Source organism: Fundulus heteroclitus, chromosome 3 (assembly GCF_011125445.2).
Source record: "Fundulus heteroclitus isolate FHET01 chromosome 3, MU-UCD_Fhet_4.1, whole genome shotgun sequence".
Taxonomy (NCBI): Eukaryota; Metazoa; Chordata; class Actinopteri; order Cyprinodontiformes; family Fundulidae; genus Fundulus; species Fundulus heteroclitus.
In genome coordinates, this window is record NC_046363.1 from 41,504,850 (window position 1) to 41,531,485 (window position 26,636).

Here is a 26,636-nt window from a genome sequence, read left to right on the forward strand (position 1 = left end):
AAAACGAAACTTAAACAGACTAAGTGGCTTTTTAAACTGCATCTGGTTAGCAGAACTGTTTTATTATCCAGCGTGCAGCCATCACTGGTTCTGAATGAACCGGTCATCTGGCAGCAGCTCTCCCCCCGCCCCCTCCCCTCCTGTGTACGCGGTACAGGACCTTACCGGCTTACTTTCACCACTGTTAAGACTAAAATTATTCATAAGTCTGATCACTCTTCCTGCTGCTCTGTTAACACGAACTGCAGCAGGAATTACTGATGGCCACAAGCTGTGAAAGAAGCCGAAACAGCTCAGCAGAAGGCGGAGTTTTGTCGTCCGCAGCCCAGACGGGCTTTGTGATTTTTATGCGTGAGAAATGCCATGTGTTGCGTGTGAAGTCAGTGAAATGCGTGTGTCACACGGTCAATGCGTGAGAGTTGAGAGCCATGCACGTACCTGTATGCGCGGAGTTCGCACAGAGACTGCCTCGAGTACGAGCGAGCCTCCGCAGAGTGAAGTATGCCCAAGTATGTGGGGGCCTTTACATTAATGCATTAATAGTTTAGACATTACAGTCAGGCAGTCTTGTAGACAGCTCAGGGGTCCTATCAGGTAGTGAGACAATGTACCGCAATGCAGCTTTGTTGCTTACCAAAGTCATACTTACACATTTTAACAGATTTTTGAGCGCGTTGTTCGGCATAAAATCGGTCAGTATGCCTTGGTGACATGTTTGAGTCCAGGCTATATTTATTTTCGTGTTTGGTTTGTATAGAACATAAACCATAAACAATGTAAAACCCGAGGCCCTTAAAAGGAGTTACTGCCTTCCACATGGCTCTTAAAGTGCCTGAAGAAGAGATGCCCTGACAAGAGAATTGTAGCTAAATTCAGGTCTCTGGCTTTTTAAAGCTTTGCTCTGCTAATATATATTTTCAGCTGTTTCTGATTTCTCTTCCGTGCATATGTTTAAAAAAAAAAAAAACAACTCCAAGTTTCAACATCCTGGAAATGGGTCAGGTCACAGTTGGACAGAACTAAACCCAGTTCTATTGTTGTCATTCCCTTGAATGATTGTAGAACTATAAAAACACTGAAGAACATCGACTCTGTCGTGGTTCCCCTTCGGCCCTTCATCTCTCACACTTTACTCATTTCACAGCTAAGCCGAGTGTGATGTTTCGGTTCTGTTTATCAGCCTTAGGAGAGGCCCGGTGATGGAGCTGCTGTTTTTATGTTCAGCTTGTTTTGTTGTTGACCATAGAATGGGAACCAAAGGCTTGACTAATCAGATCTTTTTTAATGACTTTATTTTTATGTGTCTTTTAACCTTTTTCTGTTTTTCTCTCGGCCTGTTCTTCCTTCTTTTTGGGGGGATTTGGCAGATCTCCTTCCTGTATTACTTCTCTTTTACAATTTACTGCTTTCCCTTTATCCTTTTAGCCACTTGTGTACTTACCTTACCTTACCCTTGTTATTTATTTGATCTTTTCCTCTTTTTTCCTCTGTAATTAATTTGTATTTTTGTCCTGTTTCCATCTTGAATACGTGCACACAGACTTAGTGTTACATTTCCTCCCCTTTTTCAGTTATTAAGAATCTAACAGCTGCTGCTCCACATACATGATGGTCACCACACCCAGCCTGGCAGTGGTGGGGATAAGCTGCCAGCATGACCTTGATTCTAGACCAGGGTTGTCCAAACTGCAACCCGGGGACCATTTGCAGCACCTGGACTGATTTTGCGTTTCCCCGATTCTCAAGTCAATTGGCCAGCATAAGTGTGTAATGCAGATGGAGACTTTTATTCTTAAAAATTATTATTAATTAAAATTATTCCCCACAAATTAAAATCTTCTTGAAATAGAAAATGTTAGATAAAATGGTATGGTCATATTAACCAAGCTTTTTAAATGTACTATAATTTCATAGTAGATAAGAACAGGTCTATGTAGTTAGGTTTACTCAAACTCCTACTTTGATTCACCCAAATCTGCTTTTAATTAATTTTAATTAACTTGGAAGAAAAAGTGACTCACATCATGTTCTTATGCTGTGATAGACTTTTTTTTCCTTTAATCGAGCAAAAAAATATTTTCAAACTGGTGCTTTTCTTTTAATAAGGCAAATGTGCAAAAAACATTTTAAAGTTTTTCATTTAAAATGATTTACAGATAATTCTTTCCTTCAAAAATATCAGACTGTTTTATTAAAATATTGGAGGCTTAGTTTATTAAAATGGGTAAAAATATTGACAGTATTTTTTTTGTGTGCATTTAGTTTAGAAAAGGTGGCAGGTAGATTTGTGTTTGATAATTTTTCCGTTATGCAAAAACATTTTTCTAAAAATCCTACGGCGCTTTGTATTCTGTTAAGTGACACTTCACACATGTAATCGTTTGTGTTGTGGATGAAATAAAATATGAACGGCTTCTGGGGGCTTTTTAACCTTTTAATAAAGTGGATTACATTAACATAAGGCTGGGCAATAAATTGAACTTTTAAAAATATTGATTAAAAAAGAGAACAAACATCAGACTATATATTTTTTTTATATCAAGATGGTCTATGGTATGATATATATATTTATTGTATTCCAGTAGGTTATTATTCAGCTGTTTCTGTTACATCAACATAGACATAATTACCAACTAATCAATAATAATTAAGTGTATTCAAAGCTGTTTGAATGGGCGGGAATGCATATTTATCTACAGCTTTTTCTAAAGAGTCAACCTGGTGCCAAGCCAGTTTCAGTGTTAAACTGGTGCTTTGCTTACTAAGCATCAGTTCTTTCTGGTTTCACAGCCACGAGGTTTTAAAATTCATGGTATGTCGCATCAAACTCTGTGCTGGGCCAGAGCTTTCAGCCTCCTTCTTTCACCAGGAGCTCATGTGCACCAACAGCCATTCCAAAATGTTTGTGCCATTTTATTTCATTTCTTTTTACTTTTGAATTAGTTTCACTTTTGATCTGCCTAATTTCATAACTGTAAACCATAAAAACAGTCTTAACATCATGTCAACATTCAAGGCGTTCTGCTTATTTTAAGCAGTGGTGATCTAAAACTACTTTGTTAGTGAAGGTGATGCGTGGATTTAGATTTTTTCCTTGTTTTGCGTGCTTGCTTTTTTGTGTTTCCTATTTTTGGTAATATGCAGACATGTTCTGATTTGCTTTGGCTGTAATTCTCATCTCGGGTATCTTGATCACAGAAAGCCATTATTCTGCCATGTTGACCTCTGGGGCTTTGTTCCCCTACTACGTCACCCCTGTTTGGTTACCTTAGGGCTCGCATTCAGCCATTATCATACATTATGTCATATTCACGTTTTTGTTTTAAACCAGGACAATTTAACAAGTTTCAAACTCTTGTATGACTAGAATTAAACAGAACATTAATAAGTGATGCATGGTGGTAAGAACCAGCTGTTCTAGGTTCTGTAAAAGTTCTAGGATAAGCACAGCAAAAGCTTTGTTGGAAAACGCTGCAAGATGCATCTTGATATTTAAATGCTTTCATTTCTGTTTGACAAAGTCCAGGAATGGTAACAATAACTGATTAAAGTCTGACATGTCGCTGCCATGAGGAGTTACTTGTTCCGGCTTTCTGTTTTTTGGGTTTTTTTTCTGGACGATTTGGACTGAACAAATAAATTTTCCATGAATCGAGCTTGTGACCTTTTTCAGAGGAATAAACTGTCTCCTGATATTAAGGTAAATGGTTTTGAGCTCGACTTGTTCCATTTGATTGCACTGAAGGTTACTGAGGTTGTCCAGTTGGGGGGTTGTGGGTGCACTTATAGGTAACTTGATTAATCATCATGAAACTGGGCCAGGGTGGCAAAGCCTAAAAGTTTGCTGAGTGAGTAAAAGGGATTTAAACGCTGAGTGTGCGGGATCTCAGATTAAACATTCAGCAGCGGAGTGAGACTTTTTTTCAAACATAATAAAATATGTATTGGAGTCAGTATTCTACTTCGGTTCTCACTTTAGGACAGAAATTAGGCAAATATAGAATGTCAAGTTATATTTTTTCATATTTTCCTGTATGTTCAGAGTTGGTGTCTAAATATGTAACTCTCTCTCCATTTGTTCGATCTTCCTCTGTCTTGTAAGTGTCAGATTTAGAAGCAAACTCTTGCCCTTGCTGTTTATCTTTTTGCTAAGAAAGTGTTTCAAAAAGATGCTGTGAATCTGCTGGTATTCTGTGTTATAAAAGATTTTCTGCCAGGGAAAGACTCAACCACGCTTCATGAATCTTACCATGCAGAAATCCCATCTGAAACCAGCCGCCCACTCAGTCGTGCTTCCTCACACTGTGAGTCTGCAGGTTTTGTTTATACGCTGGCAGAGATACTTGCCGTAGGATGGGGATGTGCAAGATTGGGATCGGAGAATCCTTTTGAAGACATCTGGTGCTCCAGGTGGCAGAAGAAAAATGTCAGCAAACATGCAAATCTAATGAAAACCCATCCATATTTAGTTTGTTAAAGAGGATTTTTTAAGTACGATATATCTCCGGCAGCTTGCCTTGTCTATTTGTAATAGAACAGGTATCCACAGAGACCATTCCTCGGATCTAGAAGATTTCAGCAGATATTCTATTAAAACTATCAATTTAGTTTTAAGAGGATTAGGGGATGTTTGGAGAGGGAGATTTTCTGCAGCTCTGCCAGAGCTTGGAGAAGGAAAATGGAGGGAGATACGATGGAGGGGAAAGAAAAGGCAGAAAAGTCATGCTTGGTTTGAAAGATATCATTGCTTTTACTCTGTGTGATGAGCTGCAAATCAGGCTAGTTAGGACGGTAGGGATCCTATGAGAAACCGTGGGTGAGTATAGAAGGTATAGATTTTTATTTATTTATACAAGTTTACAGTGGTTTATATAGCAGGATATAAAAGATGTATGTTTAAAGACAACCACATGAAATATAGTTGGTTTAATGAGTCCAGAACAATATGGCTCTTCTGTAAATGCAAGCGGTGTTTACATCTTGTTGACTAAATGTCACATCACACGCATACAGATAAACATTTTCTTAAATAATCTGATTATTTAAGGAATCCAGAAGCCACAAAGGCTAATGTGTGCTTATTAGTTTTAACTAATATTATTTATTTAATAATAAAACTTTGCTCAGAGTTTTTGAAAGAAGAATAAAAAGGCTACCTGTGTATTACTTGATGGACATATTGATTAAAACAAATCTCCAATATTTGTATTCATATCTTACATAAGAGACAAAGTAAAACTTAAATGAGAACTCCTACATGGTGCTTTTGTTTAAAACCATATAGTCTCAAACTATAACCCCAGAGGGCTGGTGTCCTGCAACCTTTAAACGTGTCCCTTGCCCTTCACACCTGAATCAAATGACTAAACGGCCTCACTAATGTAATGCAGTCGAGTTCTGCAGAGATCTAGTGAATTAACATTTGAGTCAAGGGTGTTGACGCAGAGTTGCGTTTAAAGGTTGCAGGACACCGGCCCTTGAGCACTGGAGTTTGGGACCCACTGCCGTAATCCCTCATCGATGATCACCTTTAACTTCTTACTAGCCCACTTTCATTCTTGTCCTCCTCCACTCTCTGCATTACCATCCTTCCTCTGCTGGAGTTGAGTATTTTCTGACAGAGTAATGATGGATGGAGTGAAACGAATGGCTGGATGGATGCAATGACAGAGGGATTTGGGAGTTGATGGGAGGGATGCAGACCAAGCTGAAGGTCACAGCCATCTGCTCCTCCTATGACTTCCTGGGATGGTGCATGGCTGCTGTGTACATGTTCTGTTCATGCATCACTGTTTCCACTACAGTTGCACTGAACTGGCAGCAACCTTAAAGCTGTCAAACTTTGGGGAAATAAAGTTTCGTTGGCAGCGTCTGTTGTTTTATTGCTGCCCTGACTGTCGCATCACCGAAGCTGTGGTGCAGCTTTCTGCAGGCTGTGCTTTTAGTTTGTTTCACACTGAACAAAGGTTTAATGTTTTCCTTTGAACTTACAGTAGCAGCACCCCCACCTCTGAGCTCAAACACACACCTGTGTTAATTTGCTGTTTAAAGAGCGTGAAGTGGACATCAGAAGCGGAGGCGGCCCTGGATTCGGCTGCTTCTTCATACCCAGAGCGCTCTCAGATCTAGGCCAGTGGCAGTTTTTATTCGGTTTGGTCTTGGAATAAATCCAAAGGTTGAAATTCATTTTGCTGTGGTTAGCGAGAGGTATGAAGGCAGAGTGTTTTTAGCACTGGCCTTCAGCTGGTGTGTTGGACAGAGTTTGCTCTTGTTGAGCTGCTTCTTCAGAGGAAATGAATTCCCACATTGAATTGAGGACACGGATGAAGATAATCAGATTTACTGTGAAATGGGCCAGTTCAGGGCGCTGTGGAAACAAGTGTCCTCTCCTACACTCCAGTACTCTTCCAGCCCTCATCATCCTGATAATTAAATACAAACCTGCTATTTTTAACCAGTTTATTTGCTCCAATGATTCTAAGTATTGTTGTTAGCTGTTTGTTATAAAAGTGCAACTGAGCTTTTAGAGGCAAAGCATTTACCAAGATGACTTGTGTTTGAAGTTTGAGCTCGTCTTGGTTCTGTTTTTAAGAAAACCACGTGACGGTGAAAGGAGAGTCTTTTATCATCTGAAAGCCCATTTCCCATGATGTTTTCTTGTAGTTCATCGCATGTGAAATTTGACTGATTTAAAGATTTTTAGGACAATCAAAAGGTATACACTGGCAGAAGTTGTGTGTATTGTCTAGCATCCTCTAGTTTAACTAGCCTCCTGCAGCTGTGGGTCAAATCATTAGAAATGATTGCAGTTCTTTTGTCATTTTAGACCTTTTCTTCATTCTTGATGTACATGTCTTTATTAGTATTGTCAGAGGTACTTATTAATATATGCATGATGCTGTCTGTGTTAGTGAGATTAAAATATATTGTTCAGTATGCTTCTCACCACACTGATGCAGGATCTCTGATCTTTTGATCCGGGTCACATTTTAGCATCACTAATGTTTGCACATCTTATTTGGTCTGTTTGTTTCTCACATCAGTTAATTTGTGGTTTGCAAAAAGGAGTCACACCGTTTATTAATTAATCAATCTTTAAAATCTTGAATTTTAAGTGTGTTTTGAGTGATTGAGATGCCCTTAGAAGACTACCCTACTTGTACATCACATTCTTCTTGAACTGTTTATTTGGATACTGCACAGTAATTAGAATACAATCTAGAAGATTAACTGGCTAGATAAAAGTGCAGTGATACAAAGAAGGGAGCAGAATTTGAAGTCAAAATTTTTTTTCAAAGTAAGATAAATTAGGATGTATATTGGAAGTGACAGATCAAGAGAGAATCATACTTGGGAGAGAAATGGATGGGAAAAGTGGAAGGAGTGGTGGAGATGGATGAAAGAAGATGGGCATATAAAAATAACAAAGGAGAGGAGAAAGAATGATTTGAGAAAGTGAATCAAGTTCAAGCTAATTCAATTTGTTAAAGTTATTGACAAGTAGGTAAAAGAAAATGAAACACTACTTACAATGACAGTTAAAAAAAAGCTTCAATGCTGCAGAAAACTGAGATATTTGTGTCACAAAGCAGCACAGTATTAAACACTAACGCTCTGTTTAAAAGGAGAACCGAGCCACTCTGGTAACAACTCCTTTGTAGGCTAAGCTCAACCCTGAAAGGAAGTAGCAGTGTTTGTTTTAAGTAACAATTAAATTTTATTTGTATAACAGCATTTAACAAAAACGTTATATTAAGGAACTTTACAAAAACAGTTCTATCAAATAATCCAGACAGAGTGACTGAAAAGCAGATTTCAGCAAGTCATTAACCAGCAGCATTTAGGCCTCCTGGATCAGGGTGGAGCTACGGCAGACAGTCACCTGCATTGTGTTGTTGACTTTGCAGCAATCCCTCATGCCAATCATTCATGTGGCGACAGTGGAGAGGAAATCTGCCCTTTAACAGGAAGACACCTTAAGAAGATCCAGGCTCAGTGTGAAGAGCACAGAAGCATTGATCCAGGAGTACTTTCTACATAAGAGAAAAACATGTAATGGCAGACTGGCTCCTTTAGTGGTTTCATCTAGGAGAGAAACACGGCTAAACGGGCTCTGCGCCAGATTTCAAGAATGAAAGAGAGCACATACAGTTTAGTCATAGTAAAGATTCAGCCAACAGCTATATCTAGGAGACAGACGGTTAACCACAGAACGTTCATCTGTAGATGAAAACACGAAGTGTATCATCTACAGATGGAGAACATGGAGTTGTTGGCAGCAATAGCTTAGTCAAGGCCCCCAAATATATAGCCACACTAAAGTTAAGTAAATACGACCAATGTTTGAGAATGTGTTTTATTTATTTGTATATATATTTAATGCTGATTTGAATTCCTTTGATCTTGTAGTTCTGGACCCGTTTCATTCATCTCAAACTTTCTCATCTGTGTAAAACTGAAGGATTACTAATTCTGCTTGGTTTTAGTCATCACTTTGGTTGACTTAATCTTAAGACATGGAAAAATAGGTCACATTTTTGTTAGTCTCTGTAAAGTTTTTGCTTCTGTCTTTCCTTCTACATTTTTTTTTGTTGTCTCCCATTTACTTCTCCTCCTTTCATATTCTTCTTCCTTCTTCATCGTTCCACTTAGTGAGAGTAGTCTTTGAACACTTGGTGCCTGGTGACAGCATTGATGTTTCTCTTGCCTCCGGCTGCCTTGTTGACACTGCAGAGAGAAGTAGGGCGAAGACGATGAGGCGGAACAAAAAAGTAAATGGTTTTATTTGTTGCAGACGGTGTATGAAAACACGCAACACTAAAAACAGAATGGACTATAAATGCAGTCAGTGGAAAGTAAAAACAAATGTTTCATTGGGTTTAAACAAAATGGGTCAATACTAAGTTGGGAAAATATTATTTTCACTGGTGATTTATCTGGTGTATGTTTACTGGTTGGACATCAGTTTCTTTTGTTCCTGAAGCAGCAGAGTGACAGAATGAGGGAGGCAGTGGGAGGGATGGCTGTCAAGTGTCGGCACTTGAAAGACAGGTTTACTGTGGGCAACGTGACGACGACAGAACATAGAGGGGGAACCCAAAACCATATTTCTTTTATCTCTATTACTGATGAAGAGATTACTTCAGTTCTATGGGATTTTTATGACATTGTTTTAAATTCAGGTAAATGAGAATAAGTGTACACTGTACAGGGCTTGCTCCAAAAAATGGGCTAATCCAGGCGGGAGCTGTCGTGGGTTTTTTGGAATTGCGCGTGCTACCGTGGAGCTGAGGGGAGGGGAGTGGGGGGGTAAGGAGGGGGGTTGATGGAGAACGGAAGCGCAAGGAGTGTTATGCGGCTCGAAGGAGTGGCACAGTGTGGACGTACTCTGCATTAAGCTAATAACCGCTAGCATGATAGCTATTTAAGTTTTCTCCTGGACGGGAACTTAAATTACATCTTTATGTCGCTCTCAGACGTCGACACATTTAAAGTAAACAAGCGAAGTCTAGACAACTGGATACAGGAAATCCTACAATGCCTTTAATTAAAATATATTTTTAAGGAGACCAGCATGTTTAACTGAATTCACTTTAATGAGGTCACTTTATTTGGGAAAGTTGCATAACAATAAATGTGGAATTCCTTGTCTATTGAATTGGTGAATAAGTTTTTTTATTCATGCCATAATTACACACGTTTTTGGTTAATAAATATGGTTAGGATGGAAAAAGGAGGATTTGGGGGAAAAAAATTAAACGATACAGAAAATAATAAAACAGATTTAATTGGGCATACATAGTTTTCTCTAAACGACTAAAGCTACCAGAACCTTGATAGCTGTTGTGCCTACCTTTGTAACTTCCTGCCTTTCCATCTGCCTTATTTGGACTCCTACACCTTTTAAGAAGTAGCTCAATACTTTTAGAAGAACTCTGCTGGTTTACTCTCCATATCATTTGATTGTATTTGAGCTTATTTTATTAACCATCCATCCATTTTTGTACCCAGTTGTTTTTCCAGAGGTTCTTATTGCTTGAAGTAGTAAATGCAATACAGCTAAAACATATATAGGGCAAATTTTGCATATTATAGGAAACTTGCGGGTTGTGGAAACAAGAGATTATAACCGTTTATATAAAACCTGATTATAGTCTGCTTCACGTCAGATCATAAGCTTTTAGCAGGGCACTGTGGTGGTCCAAAAAAGTAATTTTAGATTCCAATTTTCGCAATATTACATGTAGTTATATCAACCCCAACCCTGTATGAAATCATTCTGCCATCAGGTATTGCTAACCCATAATGCAGAAGTGGATGCACACTTAAAATTGTGTCTTGTAGAAACCAGAACACTGACCCAGTCTCTTGATTTGTATAACTTGTGGCTCTGGGTGGAAAACAACGCTTGGTCCATGACTGCAACAAGGCAGAAGATTGTTTGGATGTTGCTGCGCTGGCGTGACGGTGCCTGTAGATAATGAAATTAAAGTGAGCATGTGGTGATGTCAGCCGTCTGCAGAGCTCCACTGAGCTCCACTGATCTGCATGTAAACTGCTGGCAAAGGAAACATTCTTGGAAATATCTGTTTTCATGTGACTGCATCGGATTCAAGTAATCAGAAGAATAAAAACATTAAACTACAGGCATACTAGTGCAATAAGTGCAGGTAGAGAAATTTGATTTGGTGAGATTGCTATGCGGTCATTACTAGATCGCGGTGCTAAGTTTTTTGCTTTTCAGGCCAAATCACACAGGATATAAATTACTGCATGACCTGCATTTGGTCTAAATGTGTTTATAAGCCTTTACAGGTGCAGCAGAGTTCGCTGGGTTCAGGGTCAGTCGAGTAATTTTCTGACTCAATATTCACGCGGTTACACCACCTCCATGCCTTTCTCACCAAGCCTAAGAGAGCCGTCACAGATAATACTTATTTTCTAACTTTAACATGAGCTGGTTTCCTCCACTCTGCAATGTCCTTGCAGAGTAGACTCAGACTTCTTTTTTGCAGAGACAGATAAGCCAGGATTCTTTGCAGCATATCAGTGATGATTCAGCACATTAACATTATGTACTGTCTTTATAGTTACGGACACAGCATGCTCAGCTTGTGCTTGTTGCTTGCCTACAGACCATTTTTATCGCAAATTCAAAGACATTTTATGCTGAATAAAATCACTGTTATCAGCATTATTCGACATGTTAACAAGATGGGATCCTTTTTTTAACAACGTAGTTATGATGGCATGTATTTTTAGAAGTTTGACATGTCACTGTGTCTTTTTGTTCAGAAAGTTGCAGCGTGGTGTTAAGCAATTATCTAGACTATTTTTGATAAAGTCTATCACCTCTCAAGATATCCTCTGCAGATGAAGGCGACCAGCTTCTGTTCACTTTTAGAGCTCATGACACTAAAACCCAGTTTAGTGCTGATAAATGTGCACATAAAGGTGCAAATGTAAAAAACAACAACAACCAAGAAATGCATTTATTTTTTCAGCGTGACAAATTATGCACGCGTTAATTGTGTGGTCTTTTATCCATGTGACACCTTGTCCGCCCGTAAATCTGCAGGATTGCACTGCAAAAATGGAACTAGAAATAAGTAAAATTTTCTTAAAATCTGTGCATTTGTCCTTGATTTGAGCAGGTAAATAAGATGATTTGCCAATGGAATAAGATTTTTGCACTTAAAATAGGAACCGTTCATCTCCATCATCTTATTTCAAGTGCAGGATGTCTAATTATCTTATTTTAGGGGTCAAAATACTCATTCCATTGGCAGATAATCTTATTTACCTGCTCAAATCAAGGATAAATACATTACCTTCAAGAACATTTTACTCATTTTTAGATCCGTTTTTGCAGTGTGCTGGTTGCGATGACTTCCTTTCACGAAGGCCATCTTGTCTTGGAGCTGCAGCTTCACATGAAAAACAAGGGTGAAGTCAGAAATGTGTTAGGCCACAAAACATCTAAACATGGCTACAAATAGCTCTGCGATTGAGCTGTTTTTGTTAGCTGTACATGATTATACATTTTACATTTTTACATCTAAAATCTGATATCAAGAAGCTTTTTTTGGGGCCATTACAGCCATTTAAAGTCTAAAAGTTAAATATATTTAAGAGTGCTTTAAAGTTTCTTTTGTGAAGATCTCTGAGAAAGGAAACAACACGGGCAGACTGCAGGTCTTGAAGAGTGCGGGAGTTATTCATGGGGAGGTCACAGGATGCACATTCACTGTGTTCATACAGATGTTGTGAAGTTGATGTGGTCAAAGTCAGTGACTCACGGCAGTCTGCTTAGCCTCCTTATAACCTTTCACCCACTGACATTATCAACTGAGTTTAACTGTATAATGAAAATAAAATAGCAATATGTGCAGTTGAATTTGAATCTGTATGATTGGACTCCAGTGGATTCTTCTCATTCTATATTTATGGACTTGAATAAAACCTGCTTGCCTTCTAAAGGATGTCATTTGTTGATGCTTTAAAGCAGCCACAATAATTTTCATTTAGTCACAAATTTAATTTCATATTACCCAAACAAAATGAAATTAATTTCAGCTTGTTTTTAAAGGTCTCATCTGTGTAATGTAGCCAAGGTAATAAATTGTGTAAAGTTTGCTTTGGACAACAAAAAACTGCTTCATCGTAATGATCAAACGTGTCTTAAGTCTGATTTTTATAAAGACAGAAAGATGTCAGAGGTTCTCCTTGTTTGTCCAAAAGGCCCAACTGGAGGCCCAGAAGGCCACTCAGGACTTCCACCGAGCCACTGAGGTTCTGCGGGCAGCGAAGGAAACCATCTCCCTGGCTGAGCAGAGGCTCCTGGAAGAGGACTATCGGCAGTTCGACTCTGCCTGGCAGGAGATGCTGAACCACGCCACACAGCGGGTGAGAAGACAAAACTGATTGTTTTTTTTTTTATTAATTTAAACAGTCATGAAGCCACAGAGCCGCCCATGAACCTTAAAAGGTGTACTTAAAAAAAAAAAAAAGCTTCACCCCTTTCTTTCTAACTATGGTTTAACCTGTTCCCATGTTTCCTGGTGAACTAGTGTTGTACATTACCAGAAATGTAGAATAATAGCATAATAATAGAATAATAATAACTGTGGTCTTTTTAGCAGGCTCGGTTAACCTCCACTTAACATGGCACTAAGGCTTAAACTGCTGTTTTAAGTTATTTGGATTTCAGTTTTGTGAATTATGGTCACTAAGAGTGAAATCTGCCCCTTTTGAAGTTGTCTATTAACTGCCCACCCCCCCCCCCCCCCACCCTCCTTCTCTTTCTTTAATTTCATTTAGATACAAAGATTGGCTACAAAGATTGACTGAAATTACAAAAAAATCTGTATATCTGTAACAAACTTTTATAGAAATAAATGTATTGGGTTACATATTTCCTGTTCAAACTGCGCATCCTGGTCAGGTTATTTAGTTCAGTAGTTCGACAGTAAGAATATCAAATGGCTTAAGGGAAAAAAGACATAGAACTGTAATTAAACTGACACTGCCACTCAGTTTGTGTCCTAGTGTCTTACAGCAGCTTGTTGAAGGCGAGGATTGTAAAAACTAGTGTTTGGGGATTTCATGCCTGCCGCTTTGGTTTTCCTGCATCGCCTCTCTTTAAAAGTGTAAGTTTAACAGTGGATTCTGATTGGCTCTTGCAGGTGATGGAGGCAGAGCTTACCAAGACAAGAAGTGAGCTTTTACACAAGGAAACGGCTGTGAAATACACATCAGCCAACACCCGCATGAAGCAACTGGAGAAGAAGCTGAAACGGACCATCAGCAAGTCCAAGTAAGCGCATCAGGCTGCGGCTTTGACACATTTTCCCCTTTATCAACCACGGCGGCAACGTTTAATAAGACCTGACCTTTATACTTCAAACAGCTTTAGATGATCTGAAAATGATCCAGATGTTCCTTCCTTTCTCTTTTTTTTTTTTAAAGACATCTAGAATTAAACCTGAGAGAAAAATTAAACGTAAAATTGTGAAACAAAATACAAAACCCATATGAAAACACTGAAAATATCTTCAGAAAATATTTTTGTAGTCTGGGAGGATGCCGGAGTACCCTGAGAGAACCCACTTCATGCAAACTCCGTGCAGAAGGACTCAAACCCAGAATCTTTTTGTCACAGTGCATCAGCCTTGCTGTGCAGCCCTGTCCATTAGATCCAAACAGAACAATCTGTCTCTCTATAGTCCACAGCATGTTGGTGCATTTCTCTTGGGTCAGTGTCTTCTTTTGCCAACTCTTTAGCACATATCATAATAGGACTAAGTAATGCTTTGACATCTTATCATTGTTATAGTATTCACAGATAACTGTTTGGCCTTATTGCTAATCATTTATCCTAGCACCCAGGACCTTCCCACTGCAAATCAACAATGATAACAGCTGCACCACCATGCAGCTCTGTATTCTGATTATTATAAGGAAATCAGTTATTGATCTGATGAAGTTTCTCTTAAAATGAGTTGAAAATATCCAAAAAGTGGTATTACAGGTTTAAGTTTATTCACTAGGAGGGAAGGCAACAGCATACATTTGATTAAAACGAAAGTTACGTATGTAACTACGGTTCTATGAATCCCGGATGACCGCCAGAGGCGGTGCTGAAAGCACTGAATGTTCCCTTCGGGCATGCGCAGTTCGAGTAATTATACCAACAGAGTCACACCTGTGACGCCGGATGACCACTCGGAGGCTATATAGCCTGCTGTCATCCTTGGCTCTGTTCCTACAGAATCTTCTCGCAGAAGCAAGGATTCTGAGTGACAGAGAAGCTCTGGCGGTCATCCGGGATTCATAGAACCGTAGTTACATACGTAACTTTCGTTCTATTTCATCCCTCCTGACCGCCAGAGGCGGTGCTGAAAGCACTGAATGACTAATGCCAACTATGTCACGAGGAATCCTGAGCACATACCTCACTGAGAGGGCCCAGCAGAACCTTGTAAAAGGACCTGACCCAGTGGATGAGGGACAGTCACATTGACGTTGTAGAACCTCGTGAAGGTGGTCGGGGAAGCCCATGATGCAGCAGCACATATTGCTTCCAGAGGGACCCCTCTCAAAGCCGCCCAGGAAGCAGAGACGCTCCTGGTGGAATGTGCCCTCACCCTGACTGGCAGGGAGCGGCGACCTACAGCGTAGGCGTGGCAGATGGCACTCACTATCCAATGAGACAGACGCTGCTTGGAAAGAGGGTAGCCTAACCTCGGACCCCCATAACACAGAAAAAGCTGGTCTGAGCGTCTTAGACTTGCGGTGGCCGAAATATATGCTTCCAATGCCCTTACTGGGCACAATAACTCAGACCCCTCGGTTGCACCTGACTGGGGCTGAAACCGAGCCAACTGCAATGGCTCGTTACGGTGAAAAGGAGACAACACCTTAGGCACAAATGCAGTATTAGGCCACAGGGTAACACCGGAGTCATCTGAAGCCCACCTGATACATGTAGGGCTGACAGAGAGAGCATGTAACTCACTGACTCTCTTAGCCGACACGATAGCCAACAGAAAGGCGGTCTTGCAAGAAAGCCACTTGAGGTCCGCTTGTGCCAAAGGCTCGAATGGAGAATGGCACAGGGCCGCAAGAACCAATGGTAGGTCCCAATCGGGCACTCGTGGAGCCGGCAGCGGGCGTAACCTACGAGCACCGCGCAGAAAAAGAGAGACCAGATCATGGCGCCCTACTGTACGGTCGTCGACAGGTAGGTGACGACATGAAATTGCCGCAACATACACCTTAAGGGTCGAAGGAGAGCGGCCCTTATCAAGGAGAGACTGGAGGAACTCCAGAATTGTGGGCACCGAGCAGGTAACCGGATTCTCATTGTGGGCAGAGCACCACTGAGAAAAAAGACGCCATCTGTTGTCATACTGCAGCCTAGTGGAGGGCGCCCTAGCACTCAAAATGGTGTGTCTGACAGGTTCTGAACACCCAGTCAGCCTCCCAGGGGCCAGACCCACAGCTGGAGACGTTGAGGGTTGGGGTGCCATATCTGTCCCCCCAACTGAGACAGCAGGTCCCTCCTTGTTGGAAGACGCCATGGAGTACTGAGACACAGACTCCGAAGCAGCGGGAACCATGGGCGTGCTGGCCAGAACGGAGCTACCAGCAACACCCTGTGGCCTCCCTCGAGAACCCTCCGTAGAGTAGGCCAAATCAGCGAGAGGGGTGGAAAGGCATACAGGAGAACCTGTGGCCATGGATGAGCCAGCGCATCCTGGCCCAGTGCGCCCCCGACCCCTGTCAGGGAATACCATAGGGGGCACTGGGTTGACTCCTCTGTGGCAAACAGATCTACCTCTGCCTGGCCAAAGAGGTTCCAGATCTTGCGCACTACGTCGCGGTGAAGAGACCACTCTCCCGGAGCAGGTGCCTGGCGGGATAGAGAGTCTGCAACCTGGTTCTGCCGCCCTGGTAGATATGCTGCGCGCAGGGTGGACAGACGGGGAAACGCCCATTCCAGGAGATCCCTGGACACCTCCAGGAGACGTGCTGACCTGGTGCCTCCCTGGTGGTTGATATGGTAAACAACAGAGGTGTTGTCCGTTCGAACCAACACATGCCGTCCTTCTAGGTGGGGCAGAAGGCACCTGAGGGCCATGTGCACAGCCCGCAGCTCCAGCACGTTTATGTGCTCGGTGCGCTCCCTTGGTCCCCAGAGACCCCGAACCGCTCTGTGTTGCCACACGGCGCCCCAGCCCTTGGGGCTGGCATCCGTGGTGACCACTTCCCTTCGAGACACCACTAACCCCATTGGAACGCCACAGGACAAGAGGGTCCTGTCCTGCCAATGAGCTAGGGCACGGAGGCACAGCCTCGTCACCATGAGCCTGTGACGTCTGTGCAGCCTGGCATCTAGGTGAAAGCTGTTGAGCCACCGCTGCAAAGGGCGCAGAAGGAGCAAACCCAAGGGCACGACACGAGTGACCGATGTCAGTTTGCCCAGCATTCGCAGGAAGATGCTGTAAGGAAACTGCCTGCCCAGCCTGCATCGACCGACAAACTGGAGTATGTCGTCCACCCTGCGAACAGACGGACGGGCCTTCATGGTAGTGGAGTCCAGATGCATCCCAAGAAAGGTGGTTGTCTGAGATGGAACCAGACAACTCTTTGCAAGGTTGACTTTGAGGCCCAACCGTGACACCTGTAGAAGAAGCCGGGACGTATCCCGAGAGGCAGCTACCTGAGTGGGAGCACAGAGAAGCCAGTCGTCCAGGTATGGCAGAATCCTTACTCCGGAGGCCTGCAGAGGAGAGAGGGCCGCTTTCACGCAACGAGTAAACACCCTCGGGGAAAGGGAGAGCCCGAATGGGAGCACCCGGAATTGCCAATGGCGACCCTGATAAGCAAACCTGAGAAAGCGGCGATGTTCTGCCGCAATAGGTACATGGAAGTAGGCATCTGTCAGATCTACTGACGTAAACCAATCCCCTGCCACGACAGTCTGAAGGACCTCTGCTGTGGTGAGCATGTGGAATGGAAGGACTTTCAGGTACTGATTGAGTCCCCTTAAATCTAGAACGGGGCGAAAACCGCCAGTCTTCTTTGCCACGAGGAAGTACGTGGAATAGTAGCCTCTGGGTTGCCGCAGAGGATCCACAGCCTCGATTGCTCCCTTGGCTAGGAGGGCGGAAAGCTCCTGGTCTAGTGCCAAGGATTTCACCGGGTCGGTGATAATGGTCATTTTGACCCGGCGTGAGAGAGGGGGCCGCCGTCGGAACTGGAGTCTGTAGCCATGGGTTAGGGTGGCAACCACCCATGGATCCACAGAGTGAGCAGCCCAGAAACGTAGCTGCTGATGGGAAAAATGTCCGACGGCTGGCCCGGTGGCGTCATCTTCTATCCCCTCGGCCTCTGGGAGCCCTGGGGGGAGGACGTCCAGGATCTGAGGCCCGGGTCGGTCTAGCTGGGCGGCCGACTGGCCTACGAAAGTCCCTGCTGGGTCTCTGCCGCAGATCACGGGGATAGGAACCACCAGATCCATCACCAGTCTGAGGCCGTGGCCGAACGCTGGGGGTAGTAGCAGGGCGCCCTGAACGCTGAGGAAAGGGGGGTACGCTCCTGCGAAGGCCAGAAAGCTGCTGGCTGGTCTGACGCGCCTGAATAGTCCGCTCCAGTGCCTCCAGGGCAGCTGACCCAAACAACTCCCCTGGCACGACCGGGACACCCCTGAGGGTCCTACGGCAAGCCTCCGTGAGAGGAGACTGTGCAAGCCAGACCTGTCTACGAGCTTGGACAAGGAATGACATGACTCGACCGAGCTCTCTGGTCATCAGCGCAAAGGCCTGCAACGCTGCGTCACTAAAGCCAACCGCTGCAGCTGCACCACCAGCATCCTGAACGGATGTAGAGAGGGCGAACATGAGGTGCGCCAGGGAGTTGCCAAGACGTCCCGCACGCGCTCCTGCATTGTATGCCTTACACAAGAGGTCATCTGTAACCCGGCATTGAGTCCGTGGGCACCTGACCTCAGGACGTAGGGCCTCATCTGGTGACACAATCAGTGAAGCAACAGCTGGTTCAACTGCTGGCATACGGTCCAGGCCGGCTTTCACCGACTCGTGCATGGCAGCCAACACCCGACCGTCTGAGGAGAGCCGTGATAACGCTCTCGGGTCCCGCCAGCAAGCGTGCAACTCCTTAAGGTACTCCTCTGATGGAGGTACAGAAAATGGAGTAGGGGCCCGTCCGCGCCTGAAAAAGGCACTCCCGGAGTCGGACACCTCTCCTTGCGGGAGTTCTAGCTGCAGCTGCTTCAGGGCCATGGACATGACATCCCGCATGGAACTGTCACTGGCCTCCCCAACTGCACTCCGGGATGAAAACGACCCATTGTCAGAGGCTTGAGAGGACCCTGCCTCCTCCTCATCTCTGAAATGAGAAGCAGAGGCAGCCAGAGATATGACGTCCTCCTCCGCAACTAGTTCAGGCATGGGTGGGGAGGAGAGCCCAGCCACTGGAAGAGAGGTATCAGACCGATGTGTCTGCAGCAAGGACTTCATCTCTGCCAACTCCGCTGACAACTGTTCCACCCTTGTGGCCAGGCCCTGGTCAAGTTTGGCCCGTCTCCTCCGAGGAGGGGGTGCTGAGACCGCAGACCCACCACGGCGCTTAGAACGCCTGGGGGGATCCACCTGTCCAGAGGGCGGAAGGTCAGAACCCTCCTGGGGGCACAACTGTGCCAACCGGGCCACCCTCACTGCATGTGGCATGAAACTGCAATTCATGCAGGGGTTCTCGGACAACGCCTCCACAAGGTGCTCATGTCCAAGGCAGGTAGGGCACAGGTCGTGGCCATCCTCTGCCTGGAGGGCAGCCCCACAATCCCTGCAGCTATGGAAGCCATCCATGTCTAAGGTCGGCAATGCTCAACCCAATTAAATGAAAATGCGCTAAAATCGGGAGAGGGGGCGCGAACGCAGCCGTCACCAGTTATGGCAGAGCCAAGAAATAGGCTGCAAACACAAGGAGGCTGATATTGGGAGAGGGGGCGAACACGCTACCGTCACCAGGTATAAAACCAATAAATTAAAGGCGCTAACAACGTTCGCCGTACTTCGCACTTGAGTAAATCAACTTATTAGTCACACTGGGAGAGGGGGCGAACACGCTGCCGTCACCAGGTATAAACTGGTAAACCAAAAGGAGCTAACAACGTTAGTCGTTTTTTTTTTTTTTTTTGACCTCGGTAAATCAACTTATTAGTCACACTGGGAGAGGGGGCGGACACGCTGCCGTCACCAGATATAAACTGGTAAACCGAAATGGGCTAACAACATTAGCCGTACTTCACCCTTGAATAAATCAATTTATTAGTCACACTGGGAGAGGGGGCGAACACGCTACCGTCACCAGGTATAAAACCAATAAATCAAAGGCGCTAACAACGTTAGCCGTCTTTTACACTTCAGTAAATTAACTTAGTCGCACTGGGAGAGGGGGCGAACACGCTGCCGTCACCAGGTATAAACTGGTAACCGAAATGGGCTAACAACATTAGCCGTACACAACTTCGGTAAATGATTTTGGTCGCACTGGGAGAGGGAGCGAACACGCTACCGTCACCGGTATAAACTGATAAACCAAATAACTAACAACGTTAGTCGTCTTTAGACCTCGGTAAATTAACTTATTAGTCACACTGGGAGAGGGGGCGAACACACTGCCGTCACCAGGTAAACTGGTAAACCGAAATGGGCTAACAACATTAGCCGTACACAATCAACAGCCCCAGCTGTAGGTAACAGGGTAACGAAAAGCCGTGAGCTGGGAGAGGGGGCGCGAACGCTACCGTCACCAACAAACAGCTTACTTACCTTCCAAAGAACTTCCACAATCAACCCGTTGCAGCCCTGGGAGGGCGGAGGAAAAACCGCAACTCCGCGCGTTGGGGCGTCACACAACGGGGAAGTTAGCGAACCGCTTGCGAGAAGAAAAAAGGAACAGAGCCAAGGATGACAGCAGGCTATATAGCCTCCGAGTGGTCATCCGGCGTCACAGGTGTGACTCTGTTGGTATAATTACTCGAACTGCGCATGCCCGAAGGGAACATTCAGTGCTTTCAGCACCGCCTCTGGCGGTCAGGAGGGATGAAATAGAACCAGTAATTGTTTCATTCTGATTTATAAATTAGTAAAATTTACTCTCCCTCATGCGTCAAATGGCTTCCGCTGCAATTCTACCAAAAGTCTGCATTTTTATATTTACTTCTTTGAGCTAAAAAGGATTTAAACAGTTTCTGATGCTGAAATGACCAAGATTGGAAAGCTAGAGAAGAATGTATTTTAGATGTGAAATATGTATTTCTGTCTTAAGTCGGGTGTGTCACAGGCCCACAGTGGTCATTTCAGATGGGTGTCTAGCCTGAATGTACCCTGGCAGCTTGTCCTGTGCTGGTGCAGCATGTGGACACAGCATGGTGCCGAGCTGACTGCCGGTGCACTCCTGGCAGCTTGAGATGAATTTTAGCTAAATGTTCTGCTGAAGACGGAGGAAAAAGTTCTAAAAAAATGTTTCATTGTCAGCCTCATCAGTACAGCAGCTTGAGTTGTAGACACTCAATTCTGAATGTAGAACCCTGGAGAGTCATGTCTGTCTGTCCATCTGTCACACTGTTATTCAGCTCAATCAAAGGTTGTTGGTGTGACGAAACAGAACCAGGTATGAGCAGTTTGAGTTTTCTATATTTGGTTCAAGGTGATACCGTGCTTCTCCTTTCAGCTGAAAACAGCCCAAGCCCAGCGAAAACCCCAGTCTGGTGATTGTAAGCAGGTGTTTGAAAAGGGGAAGTCTGGCTAAATATGCTGCAGTCACAAGTTGCAGCAGAACTACACAGTCACATGACAGAAAATGTCAAAGCCTAAAAAATCCAATTAGTGTGTGACGCTTAATGGAAATGAGACTTGTTCTATCAGAATGGACTTTGTTTTGTAGGGCAAACCACAACAAATATTGATCTTTTTTTTTTTGTCAGCCGTGATTAAATTCTAAAATTAAAATTTGAATACTGAAATGTAAAGCTAACAGCCTACTAGCAGCAAAGCTTGTTTTGATCTAGAATCTTGTTTTTTGTGTTGCTGCACTGCAATGATTGAGGCTGTAAGACCATACATTCTTAGCATCTTTAAAACTGATCCTGATTAAATCAGAAATGTTACATAACACCCTGTGGCATGTCCTTTATCTCCATCTCATAACTCACAGTTAGGAGGGACATGTCTGGACAAGCAGAGGGAATTCCCATTTTGACAGTGCTTAAAAATATTTCTGCTTGTTAGAGAGCAGTGTTTTGCTGCAGCTCATCAAAATGCAGGCGTGAAGCAACCAAGTCCAATTACGGAAGATTGATTTAATGACCTTACCGCTGTGTGGTCACCTTTTCATGCATCAGAGCTGTCAAAGCGAAGCTTTGCTGTCAGATTTGCTTTAATAGACTCTACAGCATATGATGCCAGCTGTGGCTGCCCATCTGGGGTCTACATTCATCACCGATCATTCATCCATGAGCTCGAAAATCCAAACTTAATAAATGAATAAATGAAATTTGGATGTTTTCTAAAAGGGGGGAAAAAAAGCTTTACTGCTAAACTGCAGCTACAAATATTTTTGATAAATTTTGGTGTCTTAAGGACAGTTAGCTGTTATTAATCATATATACTCAAAGAGTTAAAGCCACATTTTAATGTTTTCTTTTTTTATGGATCCACTCTGTCTGCACCAGAAGCTGGAGCTTTGCCGTGAGTTTCCTCTGCAGGGTGTTAATTTAATTTGTGTTGCTTGATCAGCCAACATCACAATGCCTTTGTCTGTTTCTCCTCCAGCGGGTTGCCTGGTGATGATGTGGGTGCCGCTATTAACTGGGATAACTCTGCATTTTACCCCCTAATCTAATCCACTCTCCTCTGACCTTTCCTCCACAGGCCTTACTTTGAGATGAAGGCAAAGTACTACCTGCAGCTGGAGGTATGTGATGGCTGTTAAACTTACTGAACTCTTAAATTTCATTCCTGAAGCTTGGATGATTTTCTCTGGATTAATTAAGTTGGCCAGAATCGGAGCTGATTTTTAGTTTTCAGTGGCCATTCAAATGAAAATATATTTCAAACCAAATATGCAATGATCTGAATTTTGTGTTTTGATTTCTGGGTTTTGGCCTGCAGATACAGATTTTAGGTTATTTTGATTTCTATTTAAGAGTTATAAGAAGATACTAGAAATATTTACAGAAATCTATCCTTCTGGCTGTGATCAGTCATTATTTATTTACATCATTTGACATTGCAGCGCAAGTGAGAGCGCAGTGAAATTAATGGTACATCTACAGATTTTGGAGCATCCATCCATTCAATTATCAGCCACAAACCAATCAAGCTGACGATCGTCCCATTCTGGTCACAAGCCAGTTGTCTGTTCATATCTAGTTTTAGGCTTTCACTTTAAATTACTTTGTTACACAAGGAGTTAAAATCCAGTGGCAGCAAAACAAGCCCAAGTTATCAGGCCTCCCTCGCCATGCTTAACAGTTGGGGAGAGATCTCTGTGCGTTTTTTTCCTTCTTCTTTGTTTCCGTCACCAAAAGTAGAGTTGTTGTTTTTGTAGCAACCTGGTAGCACTTAGGCATGGTATGTTCACTGATCTGATAAATGTTGTGTTTTTGAGTTTCCAACCAGCCATTTACTGTTGAGGTCCAGTCAAGCTGAAAGATCAGCAGATTATGGTTACAGGTCATCTCTCTGTGTGGATTCTGTTTGATTTGGATGTACAGAAATATGCCGAGCACCGTTTCCAGCTGAAGTGAAACTAACACTACAGTCTGTCTTCTATCAGCAGGTGACATTATGAAATGTTGCCTAGTTTCAGGAACGTTTTCATATCAGTTTAAATGGATCCTGTTCTACACTAAGCTTTCAAAAAGCAGTTCTGTCACACACCACAAGAAGTTTCACTCAAGACGGCTTAATCAAAGCTTTTGCCATTTTCACCCATGATGATCAGGTGCTAAATTCCTCAAATCTGTCATGAGCGCCGTTCATTTCAGACCAAAAAGGAGCATTTCTGTAATCAAGCTTTATTTATCGTTTTTCTCTTCCTCGTCTTTTCGCCTCCAGAACCTGAAGAAGACTGTGGATGAGCGACAAGCCAAACTGTCTCAGGCCAAAGGAGAGTACAGGACAGCTCTGAAGAACCTAGAGATGATCTCTGACGAAATCCACGAGCGCCGCAGGAGCTCCACCATTGGACCTCGCGGGGCTGGAGTTGGAGCCGAGGGGGACGGCAGTTCTGGGGATGACATCTCCAGCTTTAAGATGGAGTCAGATGGAATATCCAGTGAGTACAGCGTCCGGGTTCTCTAGTTTGTCAAGTTTCAGAGAAATCTGTGAGGAACTTTTAATTCTGTTAAAGCGTCCCTGTCGTCGCAGTTCTTCCAGGGAAATACCAGTTTGATCAGTAACAGTTAAACCTTCCTTCCTCCTGCCCCAACTGCTGCTCCAGTGCAGATTTACCTGTTGCTTTTTATAGATCAGACTTAACCGTTTTCAGCTAAACAAGGAAGATAAAATGACTTTTATGCATGCTATAAAAACTAAATCGTTGAAAAGTTTTGAGGGGACTGCAGACAGGTTCTCATCACAGCCAGTGATTGTGCTTTTCTAAAGACCTTGTTGTCATTCTTTTAACATCTGATAAGGGTTAAAAGCAAAAACACCAGAGCGTAACATAGAAAAACAGCCTAAAGAACCAAGTTTCTCTGTCAGGGCTTGTTCTCATAAAGACAGAATATCACAACTACAGGAAGAACCAGACACTAAATATTTTCTAACAAACCATATGTTTATCGCTACAACAGCAGTATAAATTATGAAGAGTTAAAAGTACAATCTGCTCCATAAAAAATAAATAAAATAAAATAAATTTTAGGGTTAATAATTTAAGCCTCTAATTTACAGTATGTCAGAAAAGCCACTGAGATAGTAGCCATTTTTAATCAAACCCAGTGATTAACAGTAACTAAAACATAAAAAGTAAACTATGTTGCAATAAATCTCCACCATCCACCTTTTTTAGGAGTCCATGCATATTATATCAGTCTTATCCCTTAACCCTATTTGTGTAAGTCAGTAGGGCATCGTCAGCTGAAAGAATATTTCAGCTATCAGCAAGATGCCTGAAAAATGCCGCCGCCTCTTCAGAGCCCAGTGGAAAAACCCTCAAATTCTCCAAAAACCTGTTTCAGCTCACATGGTTTGGAAAATTGCCCACGGGATGTGAATATCCCGCTTGCATCCCATCACTGTGGCATTTAGATTAACTTTGAGTGTGTTACTATGGTAACAGCTGCCCAGTTTAAGGAGAAACAACTTAGAGGAACGTGATGCCTAAAATAACCCAGGACACTAACTGTGCATTCACGTGCTTTGGATTGATGCGGGGAAAGTGAGCACCCCCGCTGAATAGGAACTGACAGCTCTCACATCTATTTCTATCAGCTTTTTCATCCACTCTGTCATTTTTCATCCCTTCTCTTCCACTCCAATCCTTTTGCCCTCATCCTTGCACCTATCTGTCTAGTAAAATTAGCCGTGTCCTTTCTCCATGGCCTCCCTCCTGCAGTGGCGTCGGAGTGTTTCGACGACGAGCCGTGTGGCGGGAGCAGCGTCATGTCCGAGGAGGACTCAGAGACCCGGTCCACCAGCAGCCTCGGCTCAACGCCCAGCAGCCCTCAGGAGCTCCAGTCGCCGTGCCCCTTCCCTGGTTCCTCCTCCTCCTCTGGAACGTCTTCATCTGACTGTCCGTCGCCCACACCCTCCTCGTCCTCCTCTGCGTCCTCCCCAGCTCTCGTGTCCCGTCCCTGCAGCCTGGACCTTCCCAGCACCGTGTCGCTATCGGACTTTGGCCTCATCTCACCGGTGCTCGGGCCTCGCAGCGAGTGCAGTGGGGCGTCGTCACCCGAGTGTGACCTGGAAAGAGGTGAGTGATGGAGAAAATAAATCTGTGTTTTGCCTAATGTAGCAGGAAAATTATTTTAATAATATAACCAATTAGATGCAATTTCTATCTGTGGAAGTTATTTATATAGAGCCTTAAAACCAATGTTGCCTCAACAAGATAAACAGACTTAACAGGGTTCTATGTGCAAACCGTGCAAACAGACTCAGAAAATGGAAAAAACAAAAAAAAAAAAAAGTAAACACAGCAAAGTGAGATGGATGAAATTTCCGAATCTATTTTGGTTAAGGTACTCCATCTCCTGCTACCTGCTCGGCTCACACCTGCTCCCCTAAAGCTGGACATTTGTCAAGGTGACAGCTGGCCGAGTGGTTCCTGTGCAGAAAGGAAACCCGGCCGCGGATCCGTATCCAGAGAGGAATGTGTTTAAAACCCTTCAGTTCATGATCTCTGAGCTGTGGTCCCATCTTCCCATTCTCTAAATCAGTTGTTTGGGTTTTTTAATCCAAGAAAAGAAGAACACAAAAAGACAAACTTAAAGCATTGTGGCCATGGCTGGTATGAGATTCTCACAGGAGGAAAAATCTTGTATAAGAATACAACAGTATTACATTATTACAGTATTGACATGATGTATACATGTATACAAATCTAACTGACATAATTGTTTTTTTTTTTAATTGCTCTTGTTGCTAACCTTGATCTAGATTTTATTAGCTCTATTTAAATTTAGAAAATGTATTTATAAAAAGTGGTGTTAATCGAATTAGTGTCCATAATTAAATAATCGCAATTGACTGCATTTTAATTGAAACCATATATCAACAAAATAAACATATTAAATCTCTTTGCTGCTAAATTATTGAATCAATAGACATGAGCTTAACAACAACGATATTTATTTTTAGTCTGTTTAAGATATTGAACCATCAGATTTGTAAAGTTATATCTATTCAGCTTCCAAGTGTTTCAGGAACCCCTGATCAATCATGTAACTTCTTTGGAAAGAAAATATTTCTTTAGAAATGTAAACAGTACACAAACAGTAACCATAGTACCATTTCTTCCATTGAATATGGGAAAAAATAAAACGAGGCCTACATTATTGCCTTTAAGAGCTTAACATTTTCTTTTAATAGAAATAAAGT

General features: G+C 43.1%; 2 protein-coding genes across 2 annotated transcripts in view; one reads left to right on the top strand and one right to left on the bottom strand.

Annotated features, from left to right (window-relative positions):
• LOC105922701 (C-type lectin domain family 10 member A) overlaps positions 1–26,636 on the bottom strand; it is a 512,726-nt gene that overhangs the window by 432,024 nt on the left and 54,066 nt on the right. The gene's annotated exons all lie outside the window — the stretch shown is intronic.
• The window catches only part of sh3bp5b (SH3-domain binding protein 5b (BTK-associated)), a 42,148-nt gene that overhangs the window by 14,109 nt on the left and 1,403 nt on the right, over positions 1–26,636 (top strand). Inside the window, exons 4-8 of the mRNA XM_012856741.3 lie at positions 12,742–12,906; positions 13,686–13,816; positions 22,461–22,503; positions 23,649–23,868; positions 25,153–25,509. Of these exons, the coding sequence (XP_012712195.2) occupies positions 12,742–12,906; positions 13,686–13,816; positions 22,461–22,503; positions 23,649–23,868; positions 25,153–25,509 (916 nt within the window). The remainder of the gene's footprint in view (positions 1–12,741; positions 12,907–13,685; positions 13,817–22,460; positions 22,504–23,648; positions 23,869–25,152; positions 25,510–26,636) is intronic.